The following is a 15,577-nucleotide window of genomic DNA, read 5'->3' as shown; positions in this document are numbered from 1 at the left end:
CCAGCCATCTTTTCCAGAAGACTTGGTAGGGATCCATAAAACACCCAGAGTTCATAATCGGAGGCATCTTTTAGGGAAGACACAGGTAATCCCCAGGGCCTCAAGCAGAACTGGCCATGACTTTAGAACTGGTGATTTCCACAAGGCTCTTGCAGCCCTATATGGGAGCCCTGTGGCCCTGTCTCAAAAGTGCCCTTGTTCTGGCCATTCCCCTGCCTCAGCATGGCACAGAGGCTCAGGCTCCACCTGCTGAGTGACAGCACACTCACTGGGCTATTGTGAGGTACAGATGAGATTATGCGTGGCAAACACTTAGCCAGTGCCTGACACACAGCAAATGCTAAGTAAAAATTAGATATTGATAATAATTAGATAATGATATTACTACTTTTTGCCAACGCTCCAGAGCACAAGGCTGCCTACAAAACTCAGGCCCTGGACACGAATACATTGAGTCATGGTTAGATCTTGTGCACATTGTAAATAAGCACCCCCTCCGTGCACCACAGTATCTGGCATTGGCCTTACCTCCACTGGACAGTGAAGGGCAGGGCAGAGGCTCAGGCCTCAGACTCCAGGCTGCTTACAGACACATCAACTCCTCCAGTCTGTCTGAGATACAGGATTCCAGGACTATTTCTGCAGGGTTCTCCTCCAAGCCTAGATTATCACAGTGTAGTTCTTTGTCCCCAGTCCAGCTAATGTCTTGTTTGGCCTCTGGGCATCTCCAGTTTTTAGGGAGGTCCTGGGCTACTCCTGGGGCCAGGCCCTTCTGATCGACCTGGTTGTTCTCTGGGCTGTGTTTGATGCAGACCTTCAGCCAGAACTGAATGTAGGACTCATCAAATGACTGAGGTCACCGGCTAACCAGTATGTCTTATGGCTCCCCTGCCCTGGGGTCCAGGTGTTGTTAAGGGGTTGCTCTCTCCATCCAAGTTGCGCATTGCAGATATTTTAACCAGAGGTAAGTGAGACTGTCTTACTGGTTCCAGCCAGTGGTGTGCTGAGCCAGCTCCGGGCAGCTCGCGAGAACTGATTGTGGACGTCTCTTCCCAACTCTACGTTCAGAAACATGTTGGTAGCTTGAAATCAGTCATGATGGGAGTATTCACCACAGAAATCAGTAAATGCTACAAATCATGGCTTTTTTTTCCTGAAGAGCAACTGTTATACACTTATCAGCACACCACTGGCTCCCGCCTTTAATTCCAAGCAAAGTACCACATTTAAACCACTACTCACACAGCCACCAAACAAGAGGATTTTTAGTGTAGTGTCTGAATGAAATGCAAACTGAAAGTCTCATTTATTTATTTTTTCCCTGGAAATATATAACAGAGATTGCAGCTGGTGAAAGATACGGTGGTAACTGACAAGTCATGACCATGCTTTTAGGTTTGAAATAAACCCCAAAAGTTTAATGCTGGTTAAAAAAAAATCTGCAATAAGTATTTATTGGCAGGTTTTGAATTTTCACTTAGCATGCAGAAGAGTTATGTGTGATAAGCCATATATTTTATTGGGGAAAACATCAAACAAAGGTGTTGGATACTGTACTTAAGAACATTTGGAAAAACACAATTTAAAATGTTAATGTTTTCTGTTTCTTATTAGTTTCTTTTGATATAATTTGAACTGTGCTTCAATCCTCACATTAGTGTCCCCTACAGCAGCGGTCCCCAACCTTTCTGGCACCAGGGACCAATTTTGCAGAAGACAGTATTTCCACAGACTGGGTTGCGGAGGGGTGGTTCGGGTGGAACGCGAGTGATGTGGAGCGGCAGATGAAATCTTGCTGGCTCACCCTCTGCTCACCTCTTGCTGTGCGGCCCAGTTTCTGACAGGCCACGGACTGGTAGTGTGGTGTGCAGCCCAGGGGTTGGAGACCCCTGCTCTACAGCCCATTCTAGTGTCTTTTTCCTGGTTAAAACAGTACCGGTGGTTATAGTCGGGCAGCCTTATCTTATATCTCTATAAGAACCATTTGAAGTGAACTCAGAAACACCATTTCTTTTAGCCAGAAAAAGAAAAATGGAATGGCTAGTTCAGTGAGTCCACTGCTTGTTCGCACACTGAGCTGTGGACCCCTTGGAGCTCAGAGGCTGGAGGCAAGGCTCTGAGGCTGTGAGGTAGGGGTGGAGGTGAGGGGCTCAGTCGTAGTGGACCTTGCCCTCGGCCACCCCAGAGCTGGACAAGTCTCCATTGCAGAGTGTCTGGAGGGGTGAATGAGGCCTGTCTTCCAAGGTACACTTGGTCTTCATCATGTACTTTCGAAAGGCCTTTTGAATTACAGCAGCACATCTTTCCTCTTCCTTCCTCTTGGTGGTGGTGACTATGGGTTCATATAACTTCTTGAAAGGGTTGGCTTCCATGAACTTCTCCTCCATCACTGCTTTCATGCTATCCAGGCCACTGGACTCACCAAGTACCCTAGCAGTGAAAGCGAACAGGATATCCAGGCAATGAAGGCGATCTCCGCTCACCATGGGCAAGTCCATGACTAAAAATTGGTATTTATTTGGCTTTGCCACACGGAGAGGCTCAGGAAGGGCATCAGCAAAGTCAGAAAGAGCAGAATATTTGATAAATTGTGTTGCTTCCGGGTCAAACTTTTCCCAGACTTCGTAGAATATTTCAAAGTCGTCTTCACCCAAAGGGTCCTCACTTTCTTCAGTGGCTATATTGAAGTTTTCTAAAATCACAGCAATATACATGTTGACCACGATGAGAAAGGAGATGATGATATAACTGACGAAGTAGGTTATGGCTATGGCAGAGAGGTGACAGTTCTCTGACTTGGGGTTACATGAGTCTTTTGATTGCAACATGGGGCTGAGGAGGGCATCCCAGCCTGCTGACGTGGTTATCTGGAAGAGGCAGAGCATGCTGCCTTTGAAAGTTTTGAAGTTGAATATGTCATCAATTCCAGACTCTTCCTTCACTTTGCAAAAACAGTTCATACCAAAAATGGCATAAATAAACATAACCAGAAAGAGTAGAAGACCAATATTGAATAGAGAGGGAAGAGACATCATTAGCGCGAAAAGGAGAGTTCTGATTCCTCGTGCTGCCTGAACAAGTCTCAGGATTCGGCCAATCCGAGCCAAGCGGACAATTCTGAAGAATGTTGGAGGGAAAGGAATGTGTGCCTGGGTTTTCAAGGCAGAAACAATTGTACCTTAAGAGAAGGAGAAGGGTCAATCAATTTCCAGCAGGCAGACTGACTGACATAGCTTCTCTCTGCTGCCTTGAATCTGAGTGGAAGCAACTTTCTATCATTACTTCTTAATTTATGTACAAAATTAAGATTTTTTTACCTATATCAGGGAAAATATATATCTGTGCCTTAAGTTGGAGAATAATTTCCAAGGTTCGTACAGTTTTAGATGGGACTTTAGATGGGATAGGACATCTAAAATACTGAAGACCCCCAAGGAAAAGAAATAAAATGCAGTTTATGACAGGTTATTTTATTAGTTATCGTATGCACTTGAAGTGCATTATCCATGTTGGGCATTTAAAGTTATTCATGGGGTAACAAATATAAGTTTTCCATATTTATTGTATATATAGAATGGAAAACTACGGATGGAGTTGATTAGAATGCAAGGAGAAATTTCTGCTACTGAAGGTCAGCTTGAGCCTAAGTTAACAGTGGAAGTTGTACGATCCCAGCCCAAAACTTCTTAAACAAACAGGTTCTTATCATAGAGGAATTTGAACACAGCCTGCTACAGGCGAGGACAGGGCTGGAGAAAGAGGGTGGTGTTGGGATGTTCATTTTTGGGCTAAAGCTGCCATGGATCTTTCATCTCTGTCAGTATGCTCATTCCAAGTTCTTCTGGAAGACCTAATTCAAAAAGCTTAAGGGACTAAATTGGAGATAGTTTCTCTGATGTTGTAGATACACCAGGAATAGCATCTCAAGCAAAGGTTTCTGCAGACTGCTAAATATTTGGCCTAAAATGTCACCCTGTTTTCTCATTGCCTGCTCTGCAATCAAGTGATACAAGAATTTAAAACAACTCACATTTTGGCCCAAATATTATAGAATGGCTGGAACATGCTTGCCTTGTATAAGACATGGCCTGGTTCTTGCTCTGGGGATCCTCTAAGGTCATTAGGGGTGATGGGTGGCCAACACTACCTGCCATCACCTAATGACTAAAGAGAACTAGTTGGTGATATACTTCACTGACTGCCTGATTGTATCAAGGAAGTTTAATTCATATGCTAATTGGGCAGGCAACTCCGGTGAGATGTGGAATTGACTACAAACCAATTCAGCAGCAACTGGAGGAGGTCCCTCCTTTAAGGCCCACCTCCTCCATGAATATTTCTTTGAGTAATCAAGCCCAGAGTAATCTGTCTTTCCTCTGAGCTCAGTTCTTTTGTGTACCATGTGATTTGGGGTTCAATCAATTTCTCTTTTTCTGATCCCTTAAGGTGGTAGGTCTTAATACCTCAATTGGATTGTAAACCCCATAGAGAGAATAACTTTGACTCACACTCATTTTGTATTTCTCTAAAAGCTCAGGCGAGAGCGTGAGAAAATGTAGAGGCTAAGGATTGGATGGCAGATCAACTGGCAAAAACATAGAAAATACTGCCCACATTGGTGAGTAGGACTTGGCTCAATGTGTGGACCTTCTCATCCATTGAAACAAGATGCTATACAGTGCTATGCAGTGTAGCTGCAATCGCTTAGCAGTTGTTCATAGGACAGAAGTCAGAGATATTTCCATGAACTCTACAGTGCCTGGCACTGCCTGCAAGAAGGTCAGTAAAGAGTGAAATGAATGAGCTGCTCTCTGCATATTGGAGGAAGAGCCCTTTAAGTGCTCACAGGGCTGCCCCAGACTCATCCTGTCATCATTTTCTAACTTTACTGCTGCTGTCGATTTCACCAGGAAATGACTAATAATGCTTGGAATTGACTAATAATGATTAACAGTCTATGTAACCGTAACCATGTGGAAAGATCTATTACTAAACCTTATCTACATAAACTTTATGGCTTAGAAACCAGAACAGACTATGAACTGTACCATTCATTTTCTTGGTCTCTGAAACATCTGCATTGCTGCTGTGGTAATAGGAACCAAAATATTTTGATCCAGCATATCTGTTTAATGCGTCCTTTCTGAGATAGCACAAAAACTTCCACTTGTGAAATCACTTTTCATTGTCTTCATTGCTCTTTGAACTATGAGAAGAGCCCCTGGGCAGTTTTACACAATTATAAAAAGTCAAATTATCAGTTTAGTTAAAAGCAGACTTCAAAAACCCAGAGTGAAATCTTATAGCTTAGTCATGAAGAATTTAATTTCAAAGTTGATGTGTGTGTGTGTGTGTGTATGTTTTATAAAAAGGTATATGACAATAACCCTCTTTTTTCCCTATTCTTCTTCCATAAATCTTATAGTTAATTTCTGCCTGTGGTTAAGAAAAATATGCTGATTATAGAGTGAGACTGGTTGGTGAATGGGATCCGAGCAGTTGAGACAAGTGTAGTTCCCACTGTGGTTTAAGTTAACATGAGATACAGAATAAAGATAAAGCATTACTTGTCCTTATGACACACTCTTGCAAGCCCCATCTAGGCTGGGCCATGGAGGCCCTGTATAAGGAGGAGGTACGGGAAGGCCTGGCAATGTCACGGGTGCACAGTAATTGTGATCTGACATCAACATGGATTTTGAACTAGGGAAAAACATGGAAACTAAATGCCAAATCCTTAAAACAAGAAATGCTCTTTAGTTGCACAAGAAAGGTAGAACTTTGACTCAACTTCCTGGATAAAGCAGGTAGCCCCACAAAAACTTTTAAGTCATCTTAATTTTGTCTACCTCCGTTGAATAAATTATCCACATAATTATTTAACTCTATTTCAATTGTGTAGATAGTGAAGGGAATGGAAATTACTCTGTATCTCCTAGCAACTCCCCAAAGAGAATGGCATTAGTTCATCTGTCTATTTTTTCAGAAATCACATTAAGCTTAATTTTCTGCTTTGTGGATGCTCTGGACATAATTCCAAATGATAAGATTTATAAGTTTACTTCTGGCTCTTAGATTAAAGCCCCTCTGGCTGCCAATTTTACTTACTAACAATAGAAATGACCACGATCACACAATCAAATAAATTCCAGCCACTGGTGAAGTAGTATTGCCTCAAAGCAAAGATTTTGATGAGACACTCAGTTGTAAAGACGGCCACAAAGGCCAGGTTGAGACGCTCAAGGAAGAGTTCCATGGCTCTGGACTGGCCATATGATTCAGCCATCATGCTAACCATGTTGAGGAAAATGAGGATGATGATGATGATGTCAAAGACCTGGTTTGTAACTAGGTCAAAAACAAGACCCTGGCATTTGTTCTGAGGAAAAAAAAAAAAAAGGAATCATAGATCATTTTGAGTTGTAGGAATGAAATCATATACATTAAAAGGCACATACAGCAGCATTTGTCCTCTCTTACAATTAAAGCAGTTTCTTGGAAAATGCACAGACCTTTTTTAAAGGGCAAGAAATTCTTCTATAGATATTTTTTCATTTAATTTCATTAAATTTAATTAGATAACTGATTTTAAGTTGTAGGCTTATAGCTTTAATTCCATTTTGAAACCAAATAAGTAAATTAATTAAATTTTTAGTAACAACATAACTTTGATGTGGTGGATGATTTGTTTTTGCTGAAATAAAATAGCTCATGTTGGATTTAATCATAAAAAATGAAGTTCGGTCTCTGTATTTCACCTGCTTCTGTATTTTGACTTCAATAATTCTAATGCAGAGAATACTTGCTCACATAATTATGTTGGACAAAAGAGAATTAACATCTCCAAGCCTCCATTTGTCAGTTCAGAATAATCAGACCTTATACTTAACCAAAACTCTGTATTCAAGCAATTCTTGAATGCCAATTTTCTAATTCTTGTTCACTTAAAGATAAGGCTAGATAAATGGGATTCTGATCCAACGATTACTAAAAATGGAAACAGAAAAACTGATTATTTCACGTTATTACTGATGGTAAACTTGCATATTGGTTTGTACATGGATGGCCTGCTCCAAAGTAAAAATGTGCTGATTGCTCTGGTACAGGTTCTAACTCAAGTTTGCATGTCTAATCTACCATGTGCAGTGAAATGACTCAATTATTCCACTATTTTCTTTAATTTAACATCTATAATGCACCACTTTGTTCTTTACTTAAGTGGAAACTTTTCTTAAACACAAACTCAGACACTGATATTGTATGGCATACTTGGCTATACACTGGTTGTTTTACATTATATGTATATATTAGATTATTTCATATTACATATCATCTAATCAAAGTATACATATAGTATTCTATTTAGAAACCTCATAGACCCCCTAAGAATTCATCTTTATAACCCCTGGCATCTGTTAAGGTAATCCAGGCAAGAGATGATGTTGGTCTGTGGTGGTAACAGTGGAGAAAGACATGAGCATTTAGGTTTAAGAACTAATATGGAAGTAGAAGCAGCAGGAGTCAGAGAATGTTTGAATGGAGTAGGTTATGGGAAAGTTAAGGCTGAGGCTATAATTTCTGCTTGGTGGAGCATTCAAACAACCAGAGAACAGGGGATGAGGAGTTCTGGGGGAAGATGATGAATGTGTCCTGAGCACATGGAGTTTGAGGTGCCAGTGGGGCATCCAAGGGACATGGGCAGGTAGAGGTATTGGTCTGGAGCTCAGGCAGAGAGCTGGAATGCAGATGTGGAGTACAACAGCACCAGTACTGATATGAACTAAAACCAAGAGAATGAATGATATCACTCAGGGAGAGCAAGGGCAATGAGAAGAAAGAGGGTCGGGACGGCAGTGGTAAGATACTACCTGTAAGTTTGTGTCTTTCAAACTTTGCTCCAGGAGCCCTAAAGCTTTTATCAAGGAGTCTGGAGAAGAAACTTGAATGTCAAATGCATTTCCTATGTGAGAATGCATCCGGGAAGTCAGAAAGGACCTGGAGAAAAGATACTTTTAAGGGTGCTCTCCAGGGAAGCAGAACGAAGGCTGAGAATAAATGTAAGGAACGGTAAGCATTGGCCTTACAGTTCAACCCTAATATTTAGAAAATGGAGATTAAAAGTATAAGCTACCAAACATGGTAGATGATCAAAACACATTCTATGTAATTTTAAGATGTACAGGGACTCCTATACCTCAGGATAATTTTTAACCCCAGTAATGAAGCTACCTTGTGGCGGTACCTCAGGTAGAATCAGAAATGATTCCAGATTTCTTGCTCTTACTGCTAGAAAGAATATCCATCACTCCTCAGGTTAAAACAGCTGTATTTTCCCCTCTATGCAATTGCTATTCCTTTGTTCCAAAGGCCAAAAGATAATATGTAGACTTTAGAGATTAAAAAAAAATCTGTGGGGAGGTAAAGTTGTGAGTTAAGGGCTAACAGCTGATTTGAAGTCTTAGCTCAAACTCAGGGACACCAGGGGATATGCTTTTGGGTTTATCTCATGCAGAACTGCTCTCTGGAATACAGAGGTTAAGATAAATGTTCGGCATTAACTGGTGAGTTGTACGTGGCTGTCGGAATCACTCATTGTGAAATCTCGATTGGTGAGCCATGCAGGAAGGGCTTTGGGATAGCACCTACTCCCCGATAAGCCATGTAACAAGCAAGTTATAAAAGATGGTTAAGGAATGGAGGTGGCAGCTTCCCTTCGTTAAAGCCGTCCATGCCCACTTCAAGCTCATCTCTCGCATCCTAGCATGTCCAGTGCAGTGGAGAGGCCTAGAAGCTGCATCCATGCCACTGCAACTTCTGTTCGGCTGTGTGCTGCACTGCTGGCTTCATATCCTTCATGAAGTAAACTGGTAAATATGTGTCTCAAGAGTCTTTTAGTTAATTCCAAATCTGGGACCAACTGGTACTGAGTGGGTTGTTGCATAGCATGCACATATAAATAAAAATTGTCTGTCTTTTTTGTTGGCTCAAGTTCAAATAAGAACTTCAAAGTGAAATTAGTACTAGAAAGTGAGTTTGGTACTTAAAAGCTAGATCTGACTTAGGTAAAATGAAGTTCCACATACTGTCATCAGATGAAAATTTCCCAAATATATTGATAATTTTATCATTAACCCTTTTGTAAAAATTCTTCATTGTATAAATTCTAAACACTTGGCCCTGACATTTGTAGACATTTTTAGTGCAACACAAATGTTTAATTCTAGTGGGATGGATTTTGTGTATGCCCGAAAACATGCTCTTTTATTCAACAAATAACTACTGAGAACACACTTTACTCTGTTCTGATTGCTGGGAATAGCAGGAAATTAAACACACCTTTGATAATTTGTGGTCTCATGTTTGAATGAAAATCTCCAAATCCTCTACATGTATCAGATATCAAGCCCCTCTTCCATACTGCTTTCCCAGACTTTTCGGCCCCACTGAGCCTCCCTGTCTTGAAAGCCTTCAAACTCACTTGTCAGAGCTACCAACTGTGCCTGTTGTATTACTTTATAATCTAATGCTCTCAAATTCCAGCTCCTCAATTAGACTGTAAGCACAGAGCAGTCCTGTTAGTATCTTGTAAGGCAGGATTCAGCAAAATATGGCCCACAGGCCAAATATGGCCCATCACTTGTTTTAGTGTAGCCCGTGAGCTCAGAATGGGTTTTACTCAGGATGACTTTTGGGAGAAAAACACGAAAGAATAAAATTTTGACACACGAAAATTATATGAAATTCAAATGTTGGTGTTTATAAATCAAGTTATACTGGAACACAGCCAAGCACGTTTGCTCTATATCGCCGACGGCTGCTTTTGTGCTACAACATCAAAGCTGAGTAGTAGCAGCAGAGACCACATGGCCTGCAAAGCTTAAAATATTTACTGTCTGACCTTCTACAGAAAAAGTGTGCTCGTTCCTGACATAGAAAGTTTATCATAAATACTTGTGAAGTGGAAGTGAGTATGCATGACCTCAACTTCATACCAGAAAGAGTTGGTAAAAGATATTATAAATACATTTTCAATTGGCCAAGAGTAAATTAAAACTAACTGCTAAATTCACATCATTGCAATGAATGAGTATATACTAGGCAGCTATTGTGTGCTCACTAAAAGGTAAATTAAAGTTGTTGCCCAAGCTCTTACTATTGAATTTGAATGTCTAATCTTCCGAAGGACTTGAGCCATACATCAGTGTACCTGGGTTCATACTGACTTCTTAGGTAAAGTCTATAAATTTAAAAATTAAAGGAGAATGGCACTACCGATATGAGTTCCTCATAACCACTTAATGCATCTATGTGTTTAGAATCAATCAACTGCTCTCACCAGAGGCCTTGGGATGGGCCTTTGAGGTTTTTTGGATCCTAACTTTTTCATTGCATTATAGTATTTCTTCTGTTCTTCTGTCAGAAAGATGTCTTGGCCACCTAAGTATATGGAGAAGATGAGAGCTAATTATCATTAATGGATTTTTGGAAACAAGTTCTGAATTTTCAGAAATAGTTTTAAAGTTATATTACATTTCTATCAACAATTCCTAAAATTCCAATGGGAAGCAGAAAGAGACTCTGGGGGAGGGCTGAAAGGAAATAGGGTTTAAATTAAGGAAGAAGGGAAAAATGTTACTTTTATCAGTTGCATTTCTCTTTTTATAATATAAACAAAGATTACAAATTCTTTGCAAACAACCACAGAATCTTTACAAAAACCGAATATATTTCAAGTTGTATAAATCAAACCACAATGAAACAAAAATAGAAATTAGTAACAAAAATTTAAACAAAAAATCCTACAAAGTGACAATTAAAATTCTCCTAAATATGTGAATGCATATATCACTACTAGTAAAATTTCAAAAAAATCTGTCCAGAGCCATTCTCAGAAAAAGAAAAAAAAATTAGAGAGCTTTAAATGTCTTTACTTCTGGGGAAGGAAGAAAGAATAGAAAAATGAAGTAAGATTTTCATTTCTGGAAATTGGGGTTGGGGGAGTCGTAAAACATCTAGAAATGTGGGATAAAATGGAACAGAATTCCTTTAAAAGACATAGCTGACATAAAAAGAAACGAAATTCAGTTATGTGTAGTGAGGTGGATGGACCTAGAGTCTGTCATACAGAGTGAAGTAAGTCAGAAAGAGAAAAACAAATACCATATGCTAACACATACATATATGGAATCTAAAAAAAAAAAAACAGTTCTGAAGAACTGAGGGCCAGGACAGGAATAAAGACGCAGACAAATAGAATGGACTTGAGGACACGGGGAGGGGGAAGGGTAAGCTGGGACGAAGTGAGAGAGTGGCATTGACAAATATACACTACCAAATGTAAAACAGATAGCTAGTGGGAAACAGCCACATAGCACAGGGAGATCAGGTGCTTTGTGACCACCTAGAGGGGTGGGATAGGGAGGGTGCGAGGGAGACGCAAGAGGGAGGGGATATGGGTATAGATGTATACGTACAGCTGATTCACTTTGTTATACAGCAGAAGCTAACACAACAATGTAAAGCAATTATACTCCACTAAAGATGTTAAAAAAAAAAAAGAAATAGCTGAACTTGCACAAAAGTAAGGTACATCTCCATCGTCTGAAAATCAAGAGAGATCAAAAAGAAAGAGTAGTAAATTAGTCCTGAAGCCATGGCTGGCCTAACGGCATTTGCTAATCTCTGTAAAAACAAGAATCTTGGGATTTAATAACTACAAGGGGGTCATGGGGAGAAGGCAGTGGGGTTAGGCCAAGGACCCTGTGTGAATCTGGAGCTCTCCAAGTGCTGCCATTAAAGGGTGAAGAAGAAAACCAAACCTGTCTGTTGGCAATGGAAGACAACCAGAACACTGTCTCAGTCTGTACTATGGGTAAAAACCCAGTCTTCCCTGATAATTTGTGCATCCAAGCCTGCCTTGATGAGGGTGTGTGGTTTGAATTTACACCACCAGTATGGACCAAAAATATACAGCCCTAGGACAGTCTTTTCAACAAATGGTGCTAGGAAAACTGGATACCAACATGCAAAAGAATGAAGCTGAATCAGTGCCTAACATCATATAAAAAAATTAACTCGGGCTTCCCTGGTGGCGCAGTGGTTGAGAGTCCGCCTGCCGATGCAGGGGACACGGGTTCGTGCCCCGGTCCGGGAAGATCCCACGTGCCGTGGAGTGGCTGGGCCTGTGAGCCATGGCCGCTGAGCCTGCGCATCCGGAGCCTGTGCTCCGCAACGGGAGAGGCCACAACAGTGAGAGGCCCGCGTACCGCAAAAAAAAAAAAAAAATTAACTCAAAATGGATCAAAAGACATAAACGTAAGATCTAGAACAATAAAACTCTCAGAAGAAAACATAGAACAAAAGCTTCACAACACTGGATTTGGCAGTGATCTCTTGGATATGACACAAAGGCAAAAGGAAAAATAGATAAATTGGACTTCATAATAACTTAAAAATTTTGTGCATCCAGGACACTATCAATGAAGTAAAAAGGCAACCCACACAATGGGGAAAATATTTGCAAATCATGTATCTGATAAAAAATTAATATCCAGAATATATAGAGGACACCAAAAATATAACAACAGAAAAACAAACAACCTGATTCAAAAACAAGGGCTTGAACAGACATTTCTCTAAAGAAGATATATGAATGGCCAGTCAGCACATGAAAAAAATGTTCAGTGTCACTAATCATTAGGGAAACGCAAATCAAAACCAAAATGAGATACCACCTCACATCCATTAGAATGGCTACTATCGAAAAAACAGAAACAAGTACTGGTGAGGATGTAGAGAAATTAGAACCTTTGTATACTGTACATATTACCATATGATCCAGCAATTCCACTTCTAGGTATAGACCTAAAAGAATCAAAAGCAGGGTCCCAAAGAGATGTTTGCACACCTATGTTCATAAGAGCTTTATTCACAATAGCTAAAATGTGGAAGCAACCCAATTGTTCATCAAAAGAAGGATGAAAGAGCAAAACATGGTATATACATAGCCTTAAATAGGAAGGACATTCTGCAATATGTTACAACATGCATGAACCTTAAGGATATTATGCTAAATGAAGTAAGCCAGTCACAAAAAGACAAACGCTATACGATTCCACTTACATGAGATACTGAGAATAGTCAAAATCACGGAGACAGAAAGTAGAATGGCAGCCACCAGGGGCTGGGGGCGAGCATGGGGAGTTATTGTTTAATGCATGTAGAGTTTCAGTTTTACAAATGAAGAGTTATGAAGATGGATGGTGATGATGGTTGCACAACATTATGAATGTAATTAATACCACTGAATGTACACTAAAAATGGATAAGACGATAAATTTTATGTTATGAGTGTTTTGCACAGTAAAAAAAAAAAAAAATTGAAAAAAAGAACAGCCCTAGAAGTTAACCAGGTTTTTTCAGGATGCCTGGCAGACACAAGTGTCTTCAATAATCTTATGCATCATGATAGTATTAATACTATTATTATGAGACTGTCCTATGTGTGTGTTGTGAGATAAATAAAATGAGTAGTTATGGAAAATTTTAAGGTATCATCTTTTGTACCCATGAGAACCAGTTTTCTCAGTGTGGAAAAGAGGAGATATAGATGTACTGGTTAAGTGAAAACCTTGTAGTCATGAATTTGAATGATGAGTATTCATATTTCCACATATATATTTCCTTGTAGTCCTAAATTTGAAGTAGCTCTGTCCACTGAAAAAGTCTCAAAATAATCACAATAAGCATTCCAGACTGTCTTGGAACACCACCTCCCAGCACAACTTAGAGAAATGGTTGATTCCAGATCTGGGGCAGGAAGGGTACAAACAAGGCCTAGAACATATTGTCATTCCAGAGAGCAAGGAACTCATCCAATGGGAGGACCTTATTTGAATCCTAATTTGAAAAGAAACAAACTTTAATATCAGTCAGTCAATCAATGAAAGAATGAACACAGATTTTGAGAAAATAAAAGACTGGAGGAAATTTGAACACTGACTGGGTTTTTGACGAGTTTAAAGAGCTCATATTAAACTTTTTAGATTTGATAATGGAATTGTAGTTATATTTAAAAAGAGATATGTTCTGAAATATCAGTGAATGAAATAATATGATATCTGTGATTTGCTCTATAAAAAATCCGGTGGAAGGACTGGGTAAGGGCATAGATGGCATAAGGATGTTCTTAAATCAATAAATGTTGTGCCGGGTGATGGATATTTTAGTTTCACTCTACCATACTCTTGTGCATGTTTGAAATTTTCTGTAATAAAAAGTAAAACAAAACAGAACAAAAATGCTATGGACTGATCAAAACAGTGATTTCAAATGTAAACTTAAATCTAAAATCACAAGGCCTGACATTCAAATTGTAGGTGCATGTTACAGAGGGGACACCACATAGTACACTCCTGAATAACAGCAGCCATAGAGTTGCCTGGGACCGTGAATGATTCTCCCAGCAGACACAAAGAAAGCTCAACAGTATCAGGATACATTGTGGATGAATTAAAAAAGTTCAACAGAAAAATAAAAGTGAGCCACAAAACAATTAGGAAAACCAAAGGTGAATATTTAGTTACCTGATTTTAGGACTGACAAATGCCTTCAGTATATAAATGCAAGAAAAGAAGCCAAAAAGGACAAGATTGAGAGTTTGACTTCATAAATATGCTAAATGTCTATAAGTTAAAACTGTCATTACAAAAATGTAAGAAGCAAGTCACAAATTGGAGTTACTACATAAAAACATAAGAAAAAGATAATGTCAATTTTAAGAAGAGACAAAGACAGTAAACAGATAACTCAAGGAAGAAATACTTATGGCCATCAACCTGTGAAAAAGTGTATAACTTCATAAATGGTCAAATGAATGAATGTAAAACTATGAGATAACACTTTTACCCATCGAGCTGGAAAAGATAATTAAAAATTACAAAAGTCAGAATGATTAGAACAGAGTAAATAGGCATCTTCATATCTTGCAAAAGGATGGGACCCAGAACAGCATTTCTGAAAGGTAATTTGACAATATATCTTTAATGCCTTAAATTCTAGGAGCTTATCCTGAGGAAATAATCAGAGATACACAGAGAGAATTTTAAGAATGTTCATGATTATTTTAGAAGAGCAAGAAATTTGGAAATGACCCTAAATGTCCTTAAAAAGGGGAGTGGGGGGAATGCTTAGAACAAATTATGATCTATCCATAATATGGGATGAAATTCAGCCCTGAAAATTCTTATAACAAAGATGATCTCATGACATGAACTCATAACTAATGGAGAGGATAGTTAAAAGTATTACATAATTTCAACGGTGTAAAAGAAATATTTAGTTAAAAAGTAACAGGAAAAGATGGTACCAAAATGATGAGGCTTAATCTAAAATGGTTATTATTTGGCGGTCATCTTATGGGTGATTTAAATATTCTTTTTCTCTTCCTTTTTTTCCACATTTACTACAATGCTCCTATAGATTGTAGAATCAGAAAAATAAATATCTGTTGTTACAATGCGTGGGGAAAAAAACTCCCTAAAAAAACCTGTCTCTTCCCCAACCATCTTCTTTCCAA

General features: G+C 39.2%; 1 protein-coding gene across 2 annotated transcripts in view; it reads right to left on the bottom strand.

The window, feature by feature from the left end:
• Positions 1-1,427: 1,427 nt before the first annotated feature.
• SCN11A (sodium voltage-gated channel alpha subunit 11) overlaps positions 1,428-15,577 on the bottom strand; it is a 131,988-nt gene continuing 117,838 nt past the window's right edge. Inside the window, exons 29-31 of one of the 2 annotated variants that reach the window (XM_027097108.1) lie at positions 10,337-10,441; positions 6,109-6,379; positions 1,428-3,178 (exon numbers count right to left, since the gene is read on the bottom strand). In XM_027097108.1, coding sequence (XP_026952909.1) covers positions 2,151-3,178; positions 6,109-6,379; positions 10,337-10,441 — 1,404 coding nt within the window. In that variant the 3' untranslated portion in view covers positions 1,428-2,150. Of the gene's footprint in view, positions 3,179-6,108; positions 6,380-10,336; positions 10,442-15,577 lie in introns of those variants that run through there. The other variant, XR_003430899.1, reaches the window with a different exon arrangement.

This window comes from Aethalodelphis obliquidens, unplaced genomic scaffold, assembly GCF_003676395.1.
Source record: "Aethalodelphis obliquidens isolate GAN/ISIS:26980383/991018 unplaced genomic scaffold, ASM367639v1 scaffold112, whole genome shotgun sequence".
Lineage (NCBI taxonomy): Eukaryota > Metazoa > Chordata > Mammalia > Artiodactyla > Delphinidae > Aethalodelphis > Aethalodelphis obliquidens.
This window is presented reverse-complemented; position numbering and strand designations above follow the sequence as displayed.